Raw genomic sequence first — 21,317 nt, forward strand, 5'->3', positions numbered from 1 at the left:
TAAAAGTTGTTGGGTTTATGGCCAGACATCTGGACGTCATCAGGCAAGAGGGACATGGAGGGTGTGTGTGTCCATAAGGACACCACAAATGTTGCTATCCTTTCCTGGGCAAAGACGTAAATACTGAGATTTACTGGACATGAGCACTCACTTGTAATTTACAGTTAATGAGTAGACACTCAAATGACCATGAGTTAACAAAAAAACACAAGTCAAGAATGCTATACACTAAAAGGGTAGGCGAGAGGAATTCAAAAGGCTAGATTGCAACCAGCAGTGTTGTGAGGAAACGTTGTGAGCAACCTCCTGCATGCACTGAGTTTACCCAACACAAAGCATGATGCGATCAACCAAATTTTGATTGGCTGGTAATAGAAAACAGGATTAGTAGTAACCCCATATAAATGACCCAGAAGTTTGTATCTGCGTAGGAATATAGGAGTTTTGTTGTGGTGATGTATGGTCTATAAGGACTACTATGAAAGTTTAAAACAGGGCATCAAATATGACATAAATACCAAAGAAATGTCTCCCCTGCTCTAGGGCGGCCAGTTTATCAATGTGATTCAGTGTGTATAAGGGAAATCTTAAATTTTAGGCTTGAAAGAACTAAACACAGCACCTCTAATGCTCATATTTGTCTGCTATGGCTAACGTCAATACAGTACTGTGTCATCACCTCAGAAAGAGACCATCATCTCAGTTATGCATGAGATGTCTTGAAATCTTCAACCTCCATATGTCAAGCTAAGTGGGCAATTTAGGTTGTTGGTGTGTAGAAAGGGGGTATTTCTCCTCTCTGAGCCTCTATCCCATTAATAGCCAATTGTTTACTTTATCTCCAAAAGGAAAAACTCTGCTTAGTATCAGCAATGGAAGGCTATTTCAGGTCTTTAGGCTCAAAGCAGTCTATATTTCTTCTTCGGTAAAACTCTCCATGCTCATACAGAGTTTTGAACAGGGCTGTCCTCCATTAGAGATGAGACCACCACCAGTTGTCAAGGTCATACATTCCCTGAAGCATCCCTTGAAAAGAGCACCATATGAACTATTGAGGCTTGCCTCTAATAGGAACCTCACTCTCAAAACAGACTTCTTGCTCACCCCTGCCTCCACTAAGCGGGTTATTGAGCTACATCATCTCTCCTTTAACATTTCTCATACTGGGAGATGGAGGCAGGTCTTGTTCTACTTCATCCTGGGGTTCCTTGTCAAAACCAAGAATCCATCAGTTTCTGATTTCGGGTTTTTATCTTCCTAGATCGCGAGCATTAGAGAGGTAACCGACAATCCTGTGAGGGTGCTGAGGAGCTCCCTTCAAAAGTTCAAACATGCAGCAAATGTTTTTATGTTGAACAGGCTCGCATAAGCCTTTTTATAGTTTATATATAAAATATTTTTTTTATGTTACTGTTTTTAAAATATTTTATTTTAATTGTTCATTATTTCTCATATACATGGATAAGAGTGGCAAATGGAAGAGTAGTAGAAAGGGCATTAATGGATTATGTGTTGATAACTAAAAGAATGTTTGGAAGATTGAAAGACGTGCACGTGTTTAGGGGTATGGCTAACGGTATGTCTGATCATTTTTTGGTGGAAGGAAAATTAGTTGTAGCAAAAGAATGGGGGAATAGAGTAGGTGGCTGTAAAAGGGAGGTAGTGAGGGTTGAAGAGCTAATAAAACCGGGGGTAAAAAGTGAATATCAGGAAAGGTTGAAAATGATATATGATGAAGTGAAACTAAGAGAAACTGGCAATTTAGAGGAGTGGAAGTTAGTAAAAGAAAATTTTGTTGGGATTGCAAGTGATGTGTGTGGAAAGAAGGTTGTTGGAGGCAGCATGAGGAAGGGCAGTGAATGGTGGAATGAAGGAGTGAAGGTAAATGTGGAAGAGAAAAAGAGGGCTTTTGAAGAATGGCTGCAGAGTAATAGTATAGAGAAGTATGAAAAATATAAAGAGAAAAATGTGGAACTAAAGCGCAAGGTACGTGAGGCAAAGAGGGCAGCTGACCTGAGGTGGGGTCAGGGATTGGGACATTCATATGAAGAGAATAAGAAGTTTTGGAAAGACATGAAGAGAGTAAGGAAGGCTGGCTCAAGAATTGAAGAGACAGTGAAAGATGGAAATGGAAGGTTGTTAAAAGGAGAGGAGGCAAGGAAAAGATGGGCGGAATATTTTGAAAGTTTACTGAATGTTGAGGATAATAGGGAAGCAGATATAATTGCTGTTGCAGGTGTTGAGGTGCCAGTGATGGGAGATGAGAATGAGAGAGAGATTACAATAGATGAAGAGAGGAGAGCACTAAATGAAACAAGACTAGGAAAAGCATCTGGTATGGATGGTGTGAGAGCTCGGATGTTGAAGGAGGGGGTGTGACTGTACTTGAATGGTTGGTGAGATTGTTTAATATGTGTTTTGTGTTGTCAATGGTACCAGTAGATTGGGTTTCTGCATTTATTGTACCACTATATAAGGGTAAGGGAGATGTGCATGAGTGTTGTAATTCTAGAGGTATTAGTTTGTTAAGCGTAGTTGGAAAGGCGTATGGTAGAGTAATGATTAATAGGATCAAGGATAAAACAGAGAATGCAATCTTAGAAATACAGGGTGGTTTTAGAAGAGGTAGGGGTTGTATGAATCAGATTTTTACAGTTAGGCAGATATGCGAGAAATATTTAGCAAAAGGTAAGGAGGTGTATGTTGCGTTTATGGATCTGGAGAAAGCGTATGATAGAGTTGATAGGGAAGCAATGTGGAATGTGATGAGGTTATATGGAGTTGGTGGAAGGTTGTTGCAAGCAGTGAAAAGTTTCTACAAAGGTAGTAAAGCATGTGTTAGGATAGGAAATGAAGTGAGTGATTGGTTTCCGGTAAGAGTGGGGCTGAGACAGGGATGTGTGATGTCGCCGTGGTTGTTTAACTTGTATGTTGATGGAGTGGTGAGAGAGGTGAATGCTCGAGTGCTTGGACAAGGATTAAAACTGGTAGACAATAATGACCATGAATGGGAGGTAAATCAGTTTTTGTTTGCGGATGCTACTGTACTGGTTGCAGACACAGAAGAGAAGCTTGGATGATTAGTGACAGAATTTGGAAGGGTGTGTGAGAGAAGGAAGTTGAGAGTTAATGTGGGTAAGAGTAAGGTTATGAGATGTACGAGAAGGGAAGGTGGTGCAAGGTTGAATGTCATGTTGAATGGAGAGTTACTTGAGGAGGTGGATCAGTTCAAGTACTTGGGGTCTGTTGTTGCAGCAAATGGTGGAGTGGAAGCAGATGTACGTCAGAGAGTGAATGAAGGTTGCAAAGTGTTGGGGACAGTAAAGAGAGTAGTAAAAAATAGAGGGTTGGGAATGAATGTAAAGAGAGTTCTATATGAGAAAGTGATTGTACCAACTGTGATGTATGGATCGGAGTTGTGGGGAATGAAAGTGATGGAGAGACAGAAATTGAATGTGTTTGAGATGAAGTGTCTAAGGAGTATGGCTGGTGTATCTCGAGTAGATAGGGTTAGGAACGAATTGGTGAGGGTGAGAACGGGTGTAAGAAATGAGTTAGCAGGTAGAGTGGATATGAATGTGTTGAGGTGGTTTGGCCATGTTGAGAGAATGGAAAATGGCTGTCTGCTAAAGAAGGTGATGAATGCAAGAGTTGATGGGAGAAGTACGAGAGGAAGGCCAAGGTTTGGGTGGATGGATGGAGTGAAGAAAGCTCTGGGTGATAGGAGGGTAGATGTGAGCGAGGCAAGAGAGCGTGCTAGAAATAGGAATGAATGGCGAGCGATTGTGACGCAGTTCCGGTAGGCCCTGCTGCTGCCTCCGATGCCTTAGATGACTGCGGAGGTAGCAGCAGTAGGGGATTCAGCATTATGAAGCTTCATCTGTGGTGGATAATGTGGGAGGGTGGGCTGTAACACCCTAGCAGTACCAGCTGAACTCGGTTGAGTCCCTTGTTAGGCTGGGAGGAACGTAGAGAGTAGAGGTCCCCTTTTTGTTTTTGTTTCTTTGTTGATGTCGGCTACCCCCCAAAAATTGGGGGAAGTGTCTTGGTATATGTAAGTATGTATGTATTTCTCATATTCATTTATTTCCTTATTCCCTTTCCTTACTGGGCTATTTTTCCCTGTTGGAGCTCTTGGGCTTATAGCATTTTGCTTTTCAAACTAAGGGTTGTAGCTTAGCTAGTATTAATAATAGTAATAAAATGTACATATGTAATCTGACCAAACCTGCAGCACCTCTTCATCAGCACTGGGAGAGTCCTGAAGGTAACCAGAAATACAATCTTCTTGGCATTTAGAAAGAATCCCTGTGGGTACTATTTGGAAACGTCAATAATGTCTACTGCCCATTTTCTGCAGAATTTGACCCATAGGTCTCTAGATACCTTTTCTCTAGGGTCTGTAGTAGCTGCAGAGCAGGTGGTATAACTACTCTCACAGGACCATTAGTATCAGATTGAGGACAGAGATTATGTGTTGGTCTGGATTTAAGTGAAGAATGACTGGCCTTTCCTTAACCTTTCAATCTTCCCCTCACTTGGGGCACATTATCAAAAATAGTTGGCTGGAATTGATTCGACTGCAGTTGAGCCCACCTCAACCTGCAGCCGTTAACTAATGTAATATGGAAGTATCGTTTCCCCCACTCATTATGAGGGGGAACGTATAGTAATCAGACAAACCCATGAGTATACATATGTCTCATTGTTACTGATGAAAACTTTCTGCTAGGTATCCTTGACTGCACGGGGTGTGGACCAGCTGGTATAATCACCACTGGTGCATGATGTGTAAGGAACCTAAACTCTCGCCACTTGCAGGGTCCAAGTTTACAAATCTTGGGATAAGTTCCAGCCAGCTGGAGCAGGAACTTACTCCCATCTAAGGATGAGTCTCATATGTAAAGGATGAAGGTTTGTATTTGTACAGGAACAAATGAAGAATTTGGAGATAATTTGTATTTTTCCTAACTATACAAAATGGAGTCCTTAAATTATACTTTCCTGCCATCACCCCCTAGAAAGCTAAAGAAGGCATCCACTTGCTGAGCAGCTACCTCTAGAGAGAAATGACTCTAGAGACCTGTGTGTTACGTCTTCCAGGTAGCAGGTGGAGAAGGTTGTCTAAAACTCATATACGCCTGTTAGAAACACCTGCGACACAGAGAAGTTCCTATTGAATGCCAGGGACATGTTTATGCTTCTAACGTCATGAGCTCTGGGCTGTCGCTCTTGACTTCTGGAAAAATGAGTGAGAGCAACAATGACCAGTCTGAAACTAGAAGGAATTTGTTTTTCAAAATTTTAACCCTGCCTGTACTGAGAATCAGCTGATTGCATCCACCGTCCCGAGACTTTTGTGCTCTGATCCTATCAGAACACATGTTTCTGGAGGATACTTGCACCGAGACCAAAGGGTCTTCAGTTGCCACTGGAGGTGACTGTTGCAGAGTAAATGGTCCAATGACAGCAGGACTCCTGACAGTTGTAGTAACTGATGAGCTGAAAGCAAAAACCAGAGAAAGGTTTGGGCCACTTCCTTAAACCTTTCGATTCTGCTCTGTGATGGAAAGATCCTTCCTAGTCAGGATCAATGTGCATTCCCAGATACACTACTCCAGTTCTCATTTGGGCATAAGAGAAGATTTCCAGTTTTAATTTGCTCCTTCCTCTACATTATCACAAAACTCGAGAAGCATGTCTCGGAGTAGGAGTGTCTCCTTTGAGAATGTTGGAATCAGCCAATCATCCAAGTAACGTTGGCACGGGCCCAGGGTGAGACTAAAGTGAACACTTGTCAACACTTGGATATTGTTGAGATTGATACAGGCAGAAAATACACCCTTTGTTCTCTTGAGTTGCCTCCAAATGACAACATATCATATGATAATTTAGTAGAGGTGATACAACAACTCCCTCAACCTTTTCTTTTACTTGGAGATTTGAATGGTAGATATCCTTTATGGTGGGACGTTTTACCAAACACTAGGGGCAATATATCATCAATTGTAGAAAATGAGGATGTTGGACTCCTTAATACAGGAGAGCCCAGACACTTTCATGTTCAAACAGGTACTTTGTCATGCATTGACCTTTCCATTGCAAGCTCTAACAGCCGTCTCGATTTTGATTAGAGGACATTAGATGATTGGCATGCTAGTGGCCATGCACCAATCATTATAAACACTAACAATAGTCCCTCTTTACAAAGATCGCCACGATGGAATCTTGACAAGGCGGACTGGGTTAAATTTCATGAGGTAAGCAAAACAGAACAGTTTGAAAGTGTTGATGATGCTATAGACTTACTTAATGGAACTCTTTGATATAGCAGTAGTCAATTCAATTCCCAAAACAACAGGTTTATTCAAAACGACCAGTCCCCTGGTGGTCATCAGAACTAAGTGCCCTGCACAGAGCCACAAGAAGGTCCTTAACTCGATTGCACAGACACCGTACTGAGGAGAATTTAATTATATACAAGGAATGTAGAGCACAGTTCTGTCGTGCCATGAAAAAAGCTAGGCACCAATCTTGGGTATCTTTTGTTTCCTTCATTACCAGTAGAACACCACTATCTTCTGTATAGAGGAAAGTAAAAAAGATAACAGGCAAATTCAGTCACTTCTTTCACACAGAGTTTTTCAAGTGAAAGTGGGATATATACATCAAAGGTCAACGGATCCCACGAGTAAGTGAAGCTAGATTTCTAGGGTTGATATTTGATTGTAGGCTTACATGGGTTCCCCCACTTGAAAGCCTTAAAAGTAAAATGCCTTGAGGCTCTGAGTCTTAAAAGTTTTGTCCCATACATCGTGGGGTGCAGACCGGACAACTTTTAAAATTACACAAGGCCTTGATTTTTTCAAAAATTAGTTATGGGTGTGAAATATACTCCTCTACTACCCTAAGCCAATTAAAAGTTTTAGATTCTAAACACCATGCAGTTATCAGATTTTCCACAGGAGCCTTTAAAACTTTGCCTATCCCAAGCCTCCTTGTTGACACTGGAGAGTTACCTTTAGACCTTTACCGGATGTCTTCTATTGTTCGGTATTAATTTAGGTTGCAAAGACTCCCTGAATCTTTAGTTTGTCAGACTGCAAACCTTGTAAGGCATTATAGATATTTTGAGTTGCACCCAAAATCTCCTCAACCTTATGGTTTCCAGGTAAAAACATTATTAGGCAGTCTAGCTATAGGTAGAAATAAAGTGGGAAAAGATTTTAGTGTGGGAATCTTCCGACGTCTTTCGTCTTCAGCGGAACCGTTCCCAATGGGAGGATGGCCTCTCCCAATGCTTGTCGCAAGGAGAATGCTCACTCTGCACAACAGGCAATGTTATAATAATGATCTGCCTCCAAGAATGAAAGGAATATGTCACAATTACAGCCGGTCATGCCCGTCATAGCTGCAAGCTGTTTTCTCAGAAAAGAGTGCAATCCTACCTGAAACAATAAAAGAAACAAAGTTTGAAAACCCAGAAACAAAGAAACCAAGAGGAAGAGGAGCACATCTGCACTCTCCAGAGATTAATCAAAAAGTAGTTAAGCTAATGAGTGCGCCAGGCAGTTGCAAGAGTACTCTCCTGCTACCTGGCTTCCTCTCACGCTTCTGCCGGGGGTTGGCTGCCCCCTCGCTCAAAGTTTTTATAGCCTGAACACCAGCTCACGCTGATCAATCGTCTAAGTAAAGAACGAGGGTTTGTATTTCTGTTGGAACAAATCTGTTTATTATTATTATTATTATTATTACTTATTATTACTTACTAAACTACAACCCCAGTTGGAAAAGCAGTATGCTATAAGCCCAGGGGCTCCAACAGGGAAAATAGCTCAGTGCGGAAAGGAAAAAAGGAAAATAAAATATTCTAAGAAGAGTAACAACAATAAATATCTCCTATATAAACTAGAAAAACTTTAACAAAACAAGAGGAAGAGAAATAAGATAGGAGAGTGTGCTCGAGTGTACCCTCAAGCAAGAGAACTCTAACCCTAGACGGTGAAAGGCCATGGTACAGAGGCTATGGCACTACCCAAGACTAGAGAACAGTGGTTTGATTTTGGAGTGTCCTTCTCCTAGAAGAGCTGCTTACCATAGCTAAAGAGTCTCTTCTACCCTTACCAAGAGGAAAATGGCACTGAACAATTACAGTGCAGTAACCCCTTGGGTGATGAAGAATTGTTTGGTAATCTGTGTTGTCAGGTGTATGAGGATAGAGGAGAATATGTAAAGAATATGCCAGACTATTCAGAGTGTATGTAGGCAAAGGGAAAAAGAACCGTGACCAGAGAGAAGGATCCAATGTAGTACTGTCTGGCCAGTCAAAAGACCCCATAAATCTCTAGCGGTAGTATCTCAACGGGTGGCTAGTGCCCTGGCCAACCTACTACCTGCAATATTATTTGTATATGTAGCATTTGTTATTAAAAAAAAAGTGGGTCTTGATTGCTAAAATAATTCAATAGGACAGATGAGAAAAACTGCCTTTAGTAATTGGACAAGTATCATGCCCAGACAAAGGAAGGTGGTTGGGCATAATATTATAAGCCTCTGCCTTGACAAAAGCTTTGGCAGTAAGTTTAAATGTGGACAAGACTCAAAGAGCATGCAAGGTCTTGAGAAAATTAAAAACTTAAATCAATACAATTCCAAAGTACTTAATGTGAATATCTAAACAAAATTTAATACAATTACTGTGCATTAAAGGGGTACTTACACACAAATGAATCCTGCAACATTTGAAGTAAGCAAATCCTCTGGTTGAGTAGCTAAGCTCACAGCTAACATATGATGTTTAAGTTTTGGACCTAGAATTATGAAAATAAAAATATTGTATACAGTATCTGTTTTATCAATATTGAGGGATTGATTTCCCTTCTTTATCACCATAGAAATAAACAATTTTACAAGATAATTTCCAAAGGTCATTCCACAAATTAACTCTCAAAGAACATCATTTCACAAACTGGCTACTTTCCAAAAATATGTAGCAGAATATAAATTGATCTTTACTCAAAAGAATTATTTCAACAAGGTTTCTCTAGAAAATAATATGATGGAGCTTCAAAATGCAGAGAACTGACTGTCTTGTGTTTTGAGTTTACAGCTTCGGTGAAGATTCCCTCTCACAGGAACAGACTTACATAGAGGACAGCATTCTCATCTGTGAAACTTGCCTCAGAAAAAATTAAAATAAACCACCTTTAAAATACTTACTCGGCTCTACACGAACAAGCCTGGTCATGTGATCATCATTAACCTTCATGTCGGCAGGCATGCACGAATCTGGTAGGGATGGTGCCCCAATCTTGTAGATCTGGACTGTACTTAAGCTGACATCAAAGCTATGTGGATGGTACTTAGTATGGAGACCATAATAATATTCTCTTATACGATCATCTCGCGCTGCTGCCCTCATTGCACCTGTTCTCTCCACAACCTGCAATGTAAGCAAAAGCCAATTCCAGATACATTAGTCTGAAGTGTGCACTTTTTAATAAATCAGTCAAATTTTTTAGTGCAAGCATAAAAAAAAAACAGAATCAACTATAAATCCAGTTCACTATCAAAGTACATAAATAAAGGCTTGATATAAAACAAAATTAAACAGCATTAAAGCTCATCTGCAATAGGCTTGATTGAAATTTCTAATAATATTGTAAAACATCTATTACAGTATTTATACCTTAAGTCATCGACTCTAATATATACTGCTCCATCTTTTACTTAACCTTGCTCTAATTTTTACCACCCATTTAGTAACAAATCATTTGAAAAAGTTTAAATGGTATATTATGATAATGTGCACCTTGCAAAATGCATTGTCCACATTACTAATGATGTTTTAGAGAAATCTCTTAAGGCTACAGAGAACTTTTTTGTCTTTATTTTCTCTTTTAACATTAGTTGCCTTTGGCCTCCTCTTGTCCACTTTCTTAATCTTTCACATATTTTCATCTTGAATAAAAACCTAGTAGGAGGAATTTCAAACTGAGCCATAATCCATATTCAACATAAGTCAACATAGAGAGCGTTTGATCATCGCAATGGTAACCCCTCGATTAATAGTCTCAGCATGAAAGATGTCAACTCGTGTACTTGACCCTCATGAAAGAGCTGATTGGGTTTACTACTTATATCCAGATATAGAATACAATGTCTCAATTTTTAAATCACTTGAACAAGATTATTTATCTCTTAGTTACAAATGAATTCGATGTGAGTTGCATTTTCAACCACAGATTTTTGTGAAAAGAGTTTTGCCACCCTTACCTAGGCCTTACTTCCTAGAAACAACACTACAGCCACTAATATAAAGTATTCTGGCAAAGAGAAAGCAGAAAGCAGATTTCCCACCAACTTACCTTGAACTAAATATTGCTTTCAGGATTACAACTTTTTATTATTGTTATTTATGATATTTCTTGTTATTTTAAACTGCTATAGAATTCTAATCTTATGGTACTGTATTACAGTATGTGTAAAACCTAATACACAAAATATCTCGTAAATAATTGCTTCACTATCTATCTCTGCCACAAAATAATGAATTTGTAAGTAATTTGTATTTTCCTAGCATAGAAACCTGCAGCTATTTATAGAGGTGAAGCAGGAAGATGAGCCATGATAATTTTAGTAAGGGATAACCACCCCAACCGCAAGTTAGCGGGTAGGCCTGCTCAATCTCACACCGGGGCTGAGCAACAACTTTTGCTTTCTAGCAAGATTTCTTGGGGGACAGGGTGGCGGGCCAATTTGTACAAATAGCTCCAGTTTTGTATGCTAGGAAAGCACAAATTACTTACAAATTTGTCATCTGTTCCTGCGCAAATACAAACCCTTCTCTATTTATAGGGGGGGGACTTACTCTTAGTAGGGAGGAAGTCCTCACTAACTGACCATGGTCATGACCCGTTGTTCTCTCTCCCTCGATGTATGATCGATTGTAGTAGGAACATTACCCTCGCTAAAATGAAGTGCTGAAATTAGTGTATGCACTATTAACGGCCTGCAGAAGCGTGTGTTTGTGAAACTAACAATGTGGCTTGTCTTTAACGTAGGAACTCGATACATGGGTACGAGGGAGAGATAGAGTAAACGGGACGCGATACCCTGAGCGAATCGTGTCAATTTTCCAGGGTTCAGCCCTGTGATGAAGCCACCTCTGCCAGCGGCTCTGTAGGCATTCCCCACAGGTGGTCGTGTGGGAGGACTGCCCGTCCTAGCGGGGTCAGCCCAAGCCAGACCCCCTCTTCCCCCTTCCTCCACGGGAGGACTTTTTGCCTTAAAAGGTCTGCTTACACACCTTGGGAATCTGCTATTTTGGGTCTCCTGCCCTCTTCGTCAGCAGTTTAACTGCTTGCCTCTGCTGTGGGTGAGCAAGGTAAGGCCTTGATGTTAAGGCCTTATGGATGAGTCGTGATTGGACATTCTCCACTTCTCAACCACCCGCTCGACGTCCTCATGGTTGAACAGGGAGCTCCCCTCGAAAGGAGAGTTCCTGAGCCTCGTCATACGGCCCGAGGGAGCTGCCTATGGAACTTCCCTATGACAACGTCCCTCATTCTTCAAAATGGTGTTGGCCAAAAAGTTCACCACTTGATGAGAAAGAAACTTGATTGCCTGAGTGCCGGACAATAAAAGTCTCTATAAGCTTCCTAGAGGACTCCCGAGACCAGTCCTGAGACCGGACCAGTTGTCCCACAGACCCAAACCAAAAATCAAGCCACAAAGTAGCCTGCATGGCGTACTGGGCTACTTTTTCTTGATTGAGGTTGTCGGAGGCCAAAAAAGAGACTGGCAATCCTGTTAACTTCTCAAAGGGTGTGCCCTTTGAGAGTGTCTCTATAGAGTGGTCAAGAGGCAGCATTGAGAGAGGCTCACTGACAATCTCATAGTACCTCCTCTGCAGCACATAATGTGGCGGAAGGAGTCTGGAGTTATTAGAACAAAGGGAGGAAGACGAAACCATAACCTGAGACACCGCTTTCTGCTTGGCACTAATTAACTCCTTTGACCAGGGCAGAGCTGCACTGGCCCTTAGGGGTCTCTGGGTACCATGGAACTCGTCGAGGACCTTGTCCTTACCTTCAAGAAGGATCTGGCAGCCCACTGATAGTACGAATGCAGACCAACACTTACCAGAAGGCGTGTTCAGACTCCTTTCGTTCATACTTCATCATCTTTGGGCTAGCGGCAGCTGACAAAACCTCGTCCTCAAAGACGTTTTGCTCATCCATTTCCGAGCTCTCATCCATTGGAGCCGTAGTGGCTCAAGGTCGTCATCGGAATAGGCGGAGGTCAGGGCAATCACCGTGGATGTGCTTGACTCCCTTTGCCTCTCAAGTCGAGGTAAGGGAGGTCTGGCTGAGGATTTAGGGATAGTACACAAATTCTTCGGCTCTCTGCGCTGGGTCACAAATTCCTCTATCAATGTAGGCCTGACGGTCTCTGCTGACCTGCAGGGGAGATGGGACTCCAAAGGAGGAGGAACCATGTCACACTGTGTTAGAAGGTGTGCTTCTGTTGGCACTACCTCGGCAGGGGTAAGGTGGAACGAATCCGTATAGGAAATTGTCCTGTCTTCCTTAGGAGGAGATGGTCCTATCTTCTTCCTCCTTCCTTTAGGTTTGGACTGTGGTAACTTGAACTGCAGGGGATTCCCCTGTTGTTCTGGAGCACTCTTTTCCCAGGCCCTCTTGCATGGAAATGGGTTTTTCCTAGCGTGGAGGCGGAGTCCACTGAACTTCCTCTGGGGTCAACAGGAGGAGAGGAGCCCGGGACAAGAGGAGGCAACAGTGGAATCATGGGAATGCCGCACAAGGACTGGGAACAGGGAATGACTCCTGACAGTTTGCCGCATTACGTTCAATAATGCTCGCAGCCATGGGGCGTCGCTGGCTCCCGATGTGTTGGGAGGGAGGTCCTTGGGGCAGTATGGATCCCTGGGCTTCGAAACCTCTGCTGGAATCTTAGCCCTCTTACCTGGAGGCAAGATCGGCACAGACACGCCCTTCGGGGGAGGATCTGATCGTTGTTGTATGGGCGACAATTGTCTCAGGGTAGGTGGAGGCCAACGAAACTTTAGAGACTGATGAGAGTCTCTCCTGGCGGGAGGTTTGCCTTGAGCAGGGAAACCTTCTGCAGCAAAAAAGGATGAAGAGATCTCGTCCGAGGACGAGGAGAATACCAAAGCGGGGCGAGACAGATCTCGCGAGGATGGATAATTGAGACCCAGCTATATTACTAGATGCTGCCACGTCACGCGAAGCTGCCATTTCACGCGCGACCCAGCAAGAGTCCGAGCATAAGCAAGGGAACAAAAAATGTCATCAAAACCTGTGGGAGATGGGATCCCTCAGGAATCATGTTGCGTGAGACAACAGAGTTCACGCGACGAGAAGCATGAGGAGAACCCGAAGGATCTACTTCATTAAAACCTGATGGGAGATAGAATCCCATTCCAACAGGGTTCATGTGACGAGGAACATGACGAGAACCCGAAGGGACTACGTCATCGAAACCTGAAGGGAGATGGAATCCCTCAGGAATCGAGTCGCGTGAGACCACAGGGTTCATGCGACGGCAGTCACGAGAGCCCAAGGACTCAGCGTAACCAAAGTCACGAGAACCCGAAGGTTCTACCCAATGGGACACCGAGGACTCCCTGCCATGAGAGCCCGAAGGCTCAGTGTAACCGTTGTTGCCCTTGCGAGATCCCGAAGGATCAACGCAACGGGAGACCTTAATCTCCATGTCGCGAGAAACTGAAGTCTCTGTGTGACAGTTGGTACGAGAGCCTAAAGGTTCAACGTAACAAACGTTGTGAGAAAGCGCCAGCTCAACGCAACTGGCACCCTAAGGTTCCATGCTGCGAGACCCCGAAAGGTCAACACGACTGTCACGAGACCCCGAAGGTTCAAAGAGACGTCTCCTGACTGCAAAAGGAGGAGCACGTCCTGGATGGAGAGGGGTCACAAACTCCACCACCCAACGGACCCCCAAAGGAGAATGCCCCACAGAGACCACCCACGGGGGAGTCTGTTCTACTTCTAGATCATCTTCCCCCGAGGGGGAGGTTGGTTCACCCGGAGGAGAACCATGCTTAAGGCAATGCTCTACCTCCGCTCTTGGAGGAGAAGCATAAGTGTATCGTTTCTGCTGCCCGCTAGCGGTTTTCTCTTGGGAACGAGAGACGTGTTCCCTGAAGGGGGCCGAAGAGGAACTTCAGAGATTGAGCAGGCGCTCCCTGGGGGAAGGGACAGAGCGGACTCACTAGGGGAAAACAGTGCTGTCACCTTGCCCACAAGGTTGACCTGGAGTAACCAGGCCTGTGCTACTACTCGGACGATCCCCGGAAGGGACCAGCGGAGCAGCAGCTTTGGGAAAAGATCGGGGGGTAGATGAAGAAGACCGCTGTTTTTTCGACCTCGAGGAAGACCCCAAAGGAGAAGAATCACGCTTGGTCTTCTTCCATTGCCCAAACCTGGAAGGCAGACCACTCCCTACACTCAGTACAAGTGTTGTCCCTGGAACACTGGCGGCCTCGGCAAGCCAGACACACCAGGGGGGGGGTCCATCTCTAAAGAGGACATGAAAGTACCGCAGGAGCAACTTTCAGGACCAGGACAAGTACGCATAGGACTCCAAACGCACACATAATCTCCAAACAAAAGAGAAAAAAAAGGTTAATATCAAGGCAAGTCAAAAAGTGGGAGAAAGCACCAGTGTGTCTGTTATCCACCATGCCAGAATGCAAAGAGGTTGCTCAGTCCAGGTGTGTGAGTGAGCGGGGTAGCTGGGCTAACCCCACCCCCAACCGCTAACTAGCTCGTCTTTCAGCTTCTCCGAAAGTAATACCCCTATTAATAGCGAAGGGTTTGTATTTGCACAGGAACAAAGCTAAATCATAAGGACCTTGTAGAATAATATTTGGCTTTAAATTTGTTCTTTGTCTCTTACAGTATCAATATTTTGTAATCAAAATGCTTCAATGATTTAAAGTTTTCTGACGGTGGCATTAGTGGTCTGATGATATATATAGTTAATAAAATATGTAACACCTAGAAACTATTGAAACTGCACGATGCACTATCACAAAAATGTGTAAATACTGTCCAATATTTTTGTTACACATTTCCTCTTTTTTTCATTGCTTCATTCTTATCTTTTTGCAGATCTTTGCTTCAGTTAATAGGTGTGCCTGTGGTTTTATTTATATTTGTTTCAAATATGTATTGCGATCAAATATTCCTTTGCTTTCTCTACAAGTACAGGTACTTTATTTAAAATTCACACAGACAAAATGTAATATTTCTCTATCACTACATGAATTTCTTGACTTATAGGGTCACCCTAGAGGATAAGTCAACAAAGTTAAGGCCAAAATTGTAATAACAATAAGCTGGACACTACCACCAACAACAAACACAAAGTATATAAGCCTGGGCTGAACAGATCCCAAACTCAACATTAGAAGGTTAGGTCAAAAAGCCAATAATGATAAAATTTACCAACATTCAACAAACAAAGGTAGTACAGAATGCATGCAGAACTTACCCCTCCACTCTTTGGTAAAAAGACTACTTTTATAAATGGAATATCTCGGACCAGCTCATTGTAAAGTCTTTCTTGGTCAAGGACGATTATGAGATCTACTTCAAATGCTTGAGCAACATGAGTCAAGCTTTTATAACCAGGCCCCTTAACAAAACCACATGTGTTGATGACTACACCAGAAGCTGCAACTAAAAAGAAAGTTGGTAAATAGCATTCGGAATATTTAAGAATATACAGTACAACACTTTTCAAAATTATAAATACCCTTCCTTTTCTTTATCATTATCAAGAATTGGCTTAATATGATAACTGGATAACAGTTCAAGACTCGCATAGTCCCTTGAAAGAATTTATCAGTGAATGACAAGTGCAAAATTTAAGTATGGGAAACATGAGAGAAGTTGGATGACCATGTATGACATGAGCAAAGGAATGGAAGATGAGCTAAAGGCATAAATTAATGTTACTGGAACCTTACGGAACACAATTAAAGCTTTCTGACTATGAATTTCAAAAATTCAGATTATAGATTTTTTGGCTAGGAGAATGCCTATTTCATGTTTTAAATATAACAAATTTGAAAGTAATTTGTATTTTTCCTAACTATAAAAACTAAGTCCATTACATAGGATAGATAATAATGTAGCTGGAGTACATGGCTGTTAAAACTTATAACAAGGTGTAAAGAACAGACTGGTAGTTACCAGCTGGTAGTGAGGGAAGCAACTCCCCTGCCTCACTGATGAACCACTTTGATTGCAACTGGGACTTTCTAGGGGGTTGGTGCTGGTAGGTAAGTAAGAGTAAAAAACTTGGGTTTGTATAATTAGGAAAAATATAAAATTTTCAACTTTGTCATTTGTTCAAGTACATAGAGTAAACAAACCCTTGTTCTTTACATAGGAGACTCATCCTTAGGTGGCAGGAAGTCCCTATTTCAACTGGCTATAAACTTTAACCCAGGATGCCCCTCAGATGCTAAGTAGCAGAGAGAGTGAGGGATCATTTTACCTTGTGATCCAGTGGTATAGTAATACCAGTGGCCCATGGCCCATGCAACTAAGGATAATGAACAAAATTACTCTGTTGCTACTTTAGGCAGCATTAAGTAATGGGTTAGCATAGCTTTAGCACTCATAAATTGATGGGTTTGCCCAGTTACATCATACACACCTCACAAGGAGTGTGAGGTCAACATTCCTATAACAATAAATAGCACTACATGCTAAGCAGGGCTGACATGCGGACAGATTGGATACAGCTGACAGGGTATCAGATACTGTGACCCAAAGAGGGAAAGGTGAAGGAGAAATAAAGGCCAGTCATTCTTACATTCACCCTAGGCTAACACGTAACATCTGATCTTGATCTGGAGCTAATGGTCCTATGAGAGGATCTAAGGTAGCTCTACCACCTGCTGTGCAGCTACAACAGGTCCTAGAGAGAACGTATCTAGAGACTGAGAGTCGAGTCTTGCAGGTAGTGGGCTGTGAAGTCGTCTGACATTTCCAAATGTTCACTTGAAGGACCTGCGCAACAGAGATTCTTCCTGAATGCTAGGGTGGTACTGATACCCCTAATGTCATGTGCTTTGACTTTTGGTCCTCCTACTGAGGAAGGTGACGAGGGGAGTAACCATGCAGTTAATGACCTCTCTGATCAAAGCAGAAGTCATGTTCTTTGTCACCTTCTTCTTAGCCGTTTCCATATTTACAATATGTTTAATGTGGGGACAAGCTGTGAATGTTCTCCTTCAATGAACAATGTCCGAAGAAAGACCATACAATTAGCCGACCCTCTTGGCTGAGGTGAGAGAAAGCAAAAAGACCGTTTTCAAAGTGATGTCTCTATCTGTAGCAGACTTCAACAGCTCATATGGAGCCCTTTTTAAGGAATGGAGAACCTTAGTGATGTTAAAGGGCAGTGGTCTCCTTTCTGATGGAGACTAGGACTATTCTAAGCTTTGTATGAGCATGGACAACTTCACTGAGGAGGAAACATAAACTCCTTACAGCCTTAAAACCTGGCTCAAGGCTGAGTGAGTGATAGCCTTTCACCCCTGATACTGAACAGGTAAAGCAAAAATTTGGATATTAAGGGTATAGAAGACACCCTACTTAACACCAACCACTGAAGATATCTATACATATGTTTTGCAACTTTCTGTGAAGATTCACTATCTGAAAGGAGATGCTGGGTAACCTCCAAGTATGAAGACAGATTTCAATGCATTGTGAAAAATCTGGGTGTATGGTTAGCGTAGAAGATTGGAAAGAAGAGGCAATTCTCTCGGAGTCACCGTGAGCAGCAGTAGAAAGTTTGAGTACCATTCTACCTGCAGCCACTTTGGAGCACTTAGCATCATATTGAGGTTGAGAGTTACTGGCAACCTGTTGAGTATGCTCCTTATTTGGCAAAAGGGCAGAAAAGCGTATACATCAAGGGCATCTTCAAATGCCACTTACGGATCTAGAACCAGTGAGCAGTATGCTAGTAGCATCCTGCTGAGTGAGGTTGCAAACAGGTCTAGGGTCTATGAACTCCATAAAATTATGATCTTGTTTGGTATCCGAGGATGCAAAGACCACTCAGATTGAACTGTTTGCATCTTCCTGCTCAGCTTGTCTGCTAGAATGTTCATTTTGCCAATAAAGGAAGTAAGCTGACAGAGTGATTGTGTTAATCTCTGCCCAATCTAAGATTTCTACTGCTAGCTGGCAAAGCTGCCATGAAACCGTACCCTCTTGTTTGTTTATGTATGCCTCCACAGTGGCGTTGTCGGTCATCAACACCCTCAAGTGGCCTGTCAGGAGTAGACTAAACTGTCGCAGGATAGAAATGCTGCCTTGAGTTTCATCACGTTGATGTGAGCTTGACAATTTTCATCTGACCACTGATGCTAGATGTTGCAGAAGGTGCGCTCCCCACCCTTCTTTTGACGCATCCATGAAAAGTCAACTCCAGAGGTGGAGAGAGAAGGGCCACGCCCTTGAGATTGGATCCGTCAAGCCACCACTCAATGACTCGTCTTTGCTCTCCTGCTACTAGAACTTGTTTCTTCGTTACCACTGAATGAAATGCATACGGAGATGTTCATTGGGGACCATGCATTCCAGCGACATCGGGGAGCATGCGTTCCAGGGACACAAGGTGCCCTAACAGCATCTGCCACTGATGTACTTGCAGCTGAGGATGTCGAAGGAAGGGATGTGCCACCTCCCGTAGATATGCTAAACGATCTTGTGATGGGAAGACTCTCCCGTGGATCGTGTCTATCTCCATTCTGAAATATATCAATCTCTATCTGGACAACAGAACAGACTTCTTTCATATTAATCATAATCTATCTGGCCGAGAGAACAGACTTCTCTCAATTAACCAAAATCCCTAGATTGTGACAGAATGAGAGAACCGTCTGGGTAAAGAAGTGTCTCCATTGAGTTTGCTAATATCAGCCAATGGTCTAGGTGGTAACAGACGTATCCCGTTGGCATGAGCTCAGACTGATTACAGGGTGGATATGTGGTGCTGTTGACAGATCGAAAATTAGCAGCTTGAACTGGAAGATTTTGTCCTGTACGACATACCGGATATACTTTCTGGGATCTGGAAGTATACATCCTTGAGATCGTCTATCATCATAAAGTCCAATGGTTGAACAGGGAGCTCCCCTCCAAATGGCTGTGGTCTCCATCTTGAACGGAGTTTGCAGAACAAATTCGTTTAATGCTGAGAAGTCTATCACAAGTCTCCAGCCTCCAGATGCCTTCCAATGGCCGAGGCTGGGTTGCAGCACTCGGAGAAGCAGAGCAGGCAAACCAGCCTACGGGCTGTCTGGCATCAAAGGGAAAGAGATAGTAAGAGGTTTCTCCGCCCTTGAGAAAACGCTGTATTATGCTGTCACTAAAACCGCAACAATCACATTGCAAAAAAAAAAAATGCTTAAATATATATACATACATACATACATACATATACCAAGGCACTTCCCCCAATTTTGGGGGTTAGCCGACATCAAACAAATGAAACAAAAAAGGGGACGTCTATGAATGTTTAAATATATATCAAAAGATAATTATATAAAAGAAATACAGTGATACCTCGACATACGAGTGTCCCAACATACGAGAAATTTAAGATATGGGGAAAGTTTCGAGCAAATTTTTGCCCCGAGATACGAGACAAATTTGAGATACAAGGATACGAGATGGTTCCCTATGCGGCCGCTAGGTGGCCAAGTGTGCGAGAGGCTGCTCACGAGGACAGCATCGCTTGCTCTTTCCCGTCGGATCTCCGTCACGTAAAGTTATCTCTAAACATTGGCCGTAGTGTTTGCCTTTTTTTATGTGTTTTTTGCATTAATCAGTACAGAATTAAGTGAATAAGCAATGGGTCCAAACCAAGCGAGTGCAAACAAGGGTAGTGAAAAGAAAAAGCGTATGACGACAATCGAGATAAAGCATGAAATAATAAAAAAACATGAGAGTGGGGTACGAGTGACTGAGCTGGTTCGCCAATATGAGAGGAGTACAGTGAACCCTCGTTTATCGCGGTAGATAGGTTCCAAACCCGACCGCGATAGGTGAAAATCCGCGAAGTAGGGACACCATATTTACGTATTTATTTAACATGTATATTCAGACTTTTAAAACCTTCCCTTTACGTAGTACTGTTAACAAACTACCCTTTAATGTACAGAACACTTAATGCATGTACTACAGTACCCTAAACTAAAACAGGCACAAATATTAAAGGCGATTTTATATCATGCGTTTCCTAAACACGCCAAAAAGCACGATAAAAAATGACAACCAATGTTTTGTTTACGTTTATCTCTGATCATAATGAAGAAACAAACGCATTTACACATCTGTGTATAGGTTAGTTTTTGCATCGATTATATTGATTATATGTTGATTTTGTTATTACCAATGTTTTACTTTATTTTCCTTAGGACTTCCAAATAAATGAAATGAATGCCATTTATATAATGTTTTTCTTTATGACGCCGCCTGAAACGGAAACCTTCCATTCGTTTACTGTATGCTCTATCTTCGATCGTAATAAACAAACGAAGGCATTAAACGCGCATGATGAAAGTGATAAATAATGATATTAAAAGCTTTTAGTGAATATGTTATTACAAATATTATTTACCGTATCTAATAAAATCCTACATACGTATCAAAACAGGAAAAAATTTGTTTCTTTTTTTGGGGGGGCATTTAATCAACAATAACAAACTGCCACTAATGACCGAATGATAATTTACGAGAGAGAGAGAGAGAGAGAGAGAGAGAGAGAGAGAGAGAGAGAGAGAGAGAGAGAGAGAGAGAGAGAGAGAGAGAGAGAGAGAGAGAGAGAGAGAGAGAGTTGTTTTAAATGTAATAAACAAACAAATATGATAGGTTATAACATGTATATTCAGACTTTTAAAACCTTCCCTTTACGTAGTACTGTTAACAAACTACCCTTTAATGTACAGAACACTTAATGCATGTACTACAGTACCCTAAACTAAAACCGGCACAAATATTAAAATGTTAGAACATTAAAGTAGTATGAAAAAAATAAAGATTGTTACTGTACTCACCACGAAAGAAGTTGAAGAAAAACTTAAATGCTGATGGCGATGAATTTGCTGCACAGTAGAAATGATGATGATGAAGCTGATGATGTCTTCTACTGTGCAGCCAAAGATAGTATTTTACGTCTCTTCAGACGGAGGTGTCTTTTCCTGGGACACCTCTTCAACT

General features: G+C 42.1%; 1 protein-coding gene across 3 annotated transcripts in view; it reads right to left on the reverse strand.

The window, feature by feature from the left end:
• cbc (crowded by cid) overlaps positions 1-21,317 on the reverse strand; it is a 66,347-nt gene that overhangs the window by 6,875 nt on the left and 38,155 nt on the right. For 2 of the 3 annotated variants that reach the window (XM_068354505.1, XM_068354504.1), the window contains exons 6-8: positions 15,562-15,749; positions 9,220-9,442; positions 8,720-8,810 (exon numbers count right to left, since the gene is read on the reverse strand). In XM_068354505.1, the coding sequence (XP_068210606.1) occupies positions 8,720-8,810; positions 9,220-9,442; positions 15,562-15,749 (502 nt within the window). The remainder of the gene's footprint in view (positions 1-8,719; positions 8,811-9,219; positions 9,443-15,561; positions 15,750-21,317) is intronic. The other variant, XM_068354506.1, reaches the window with a different exon arrangement.

This window comes from Palaemon carinicauda, chromosome 30 (assembly GCF_036898095.1).
Source record: "Palaemon carinicauda isolate YSFRI2023 chromosome 30, ASM3689809v2, whole genome shotgun sequence".
Taxonomy (NCBI): Eukaryota; Metazoa; Arthropoda; class Malacostraca; order Decapoda; family Palaemonidae; genus Palaemon; species Palaemon carinicauda.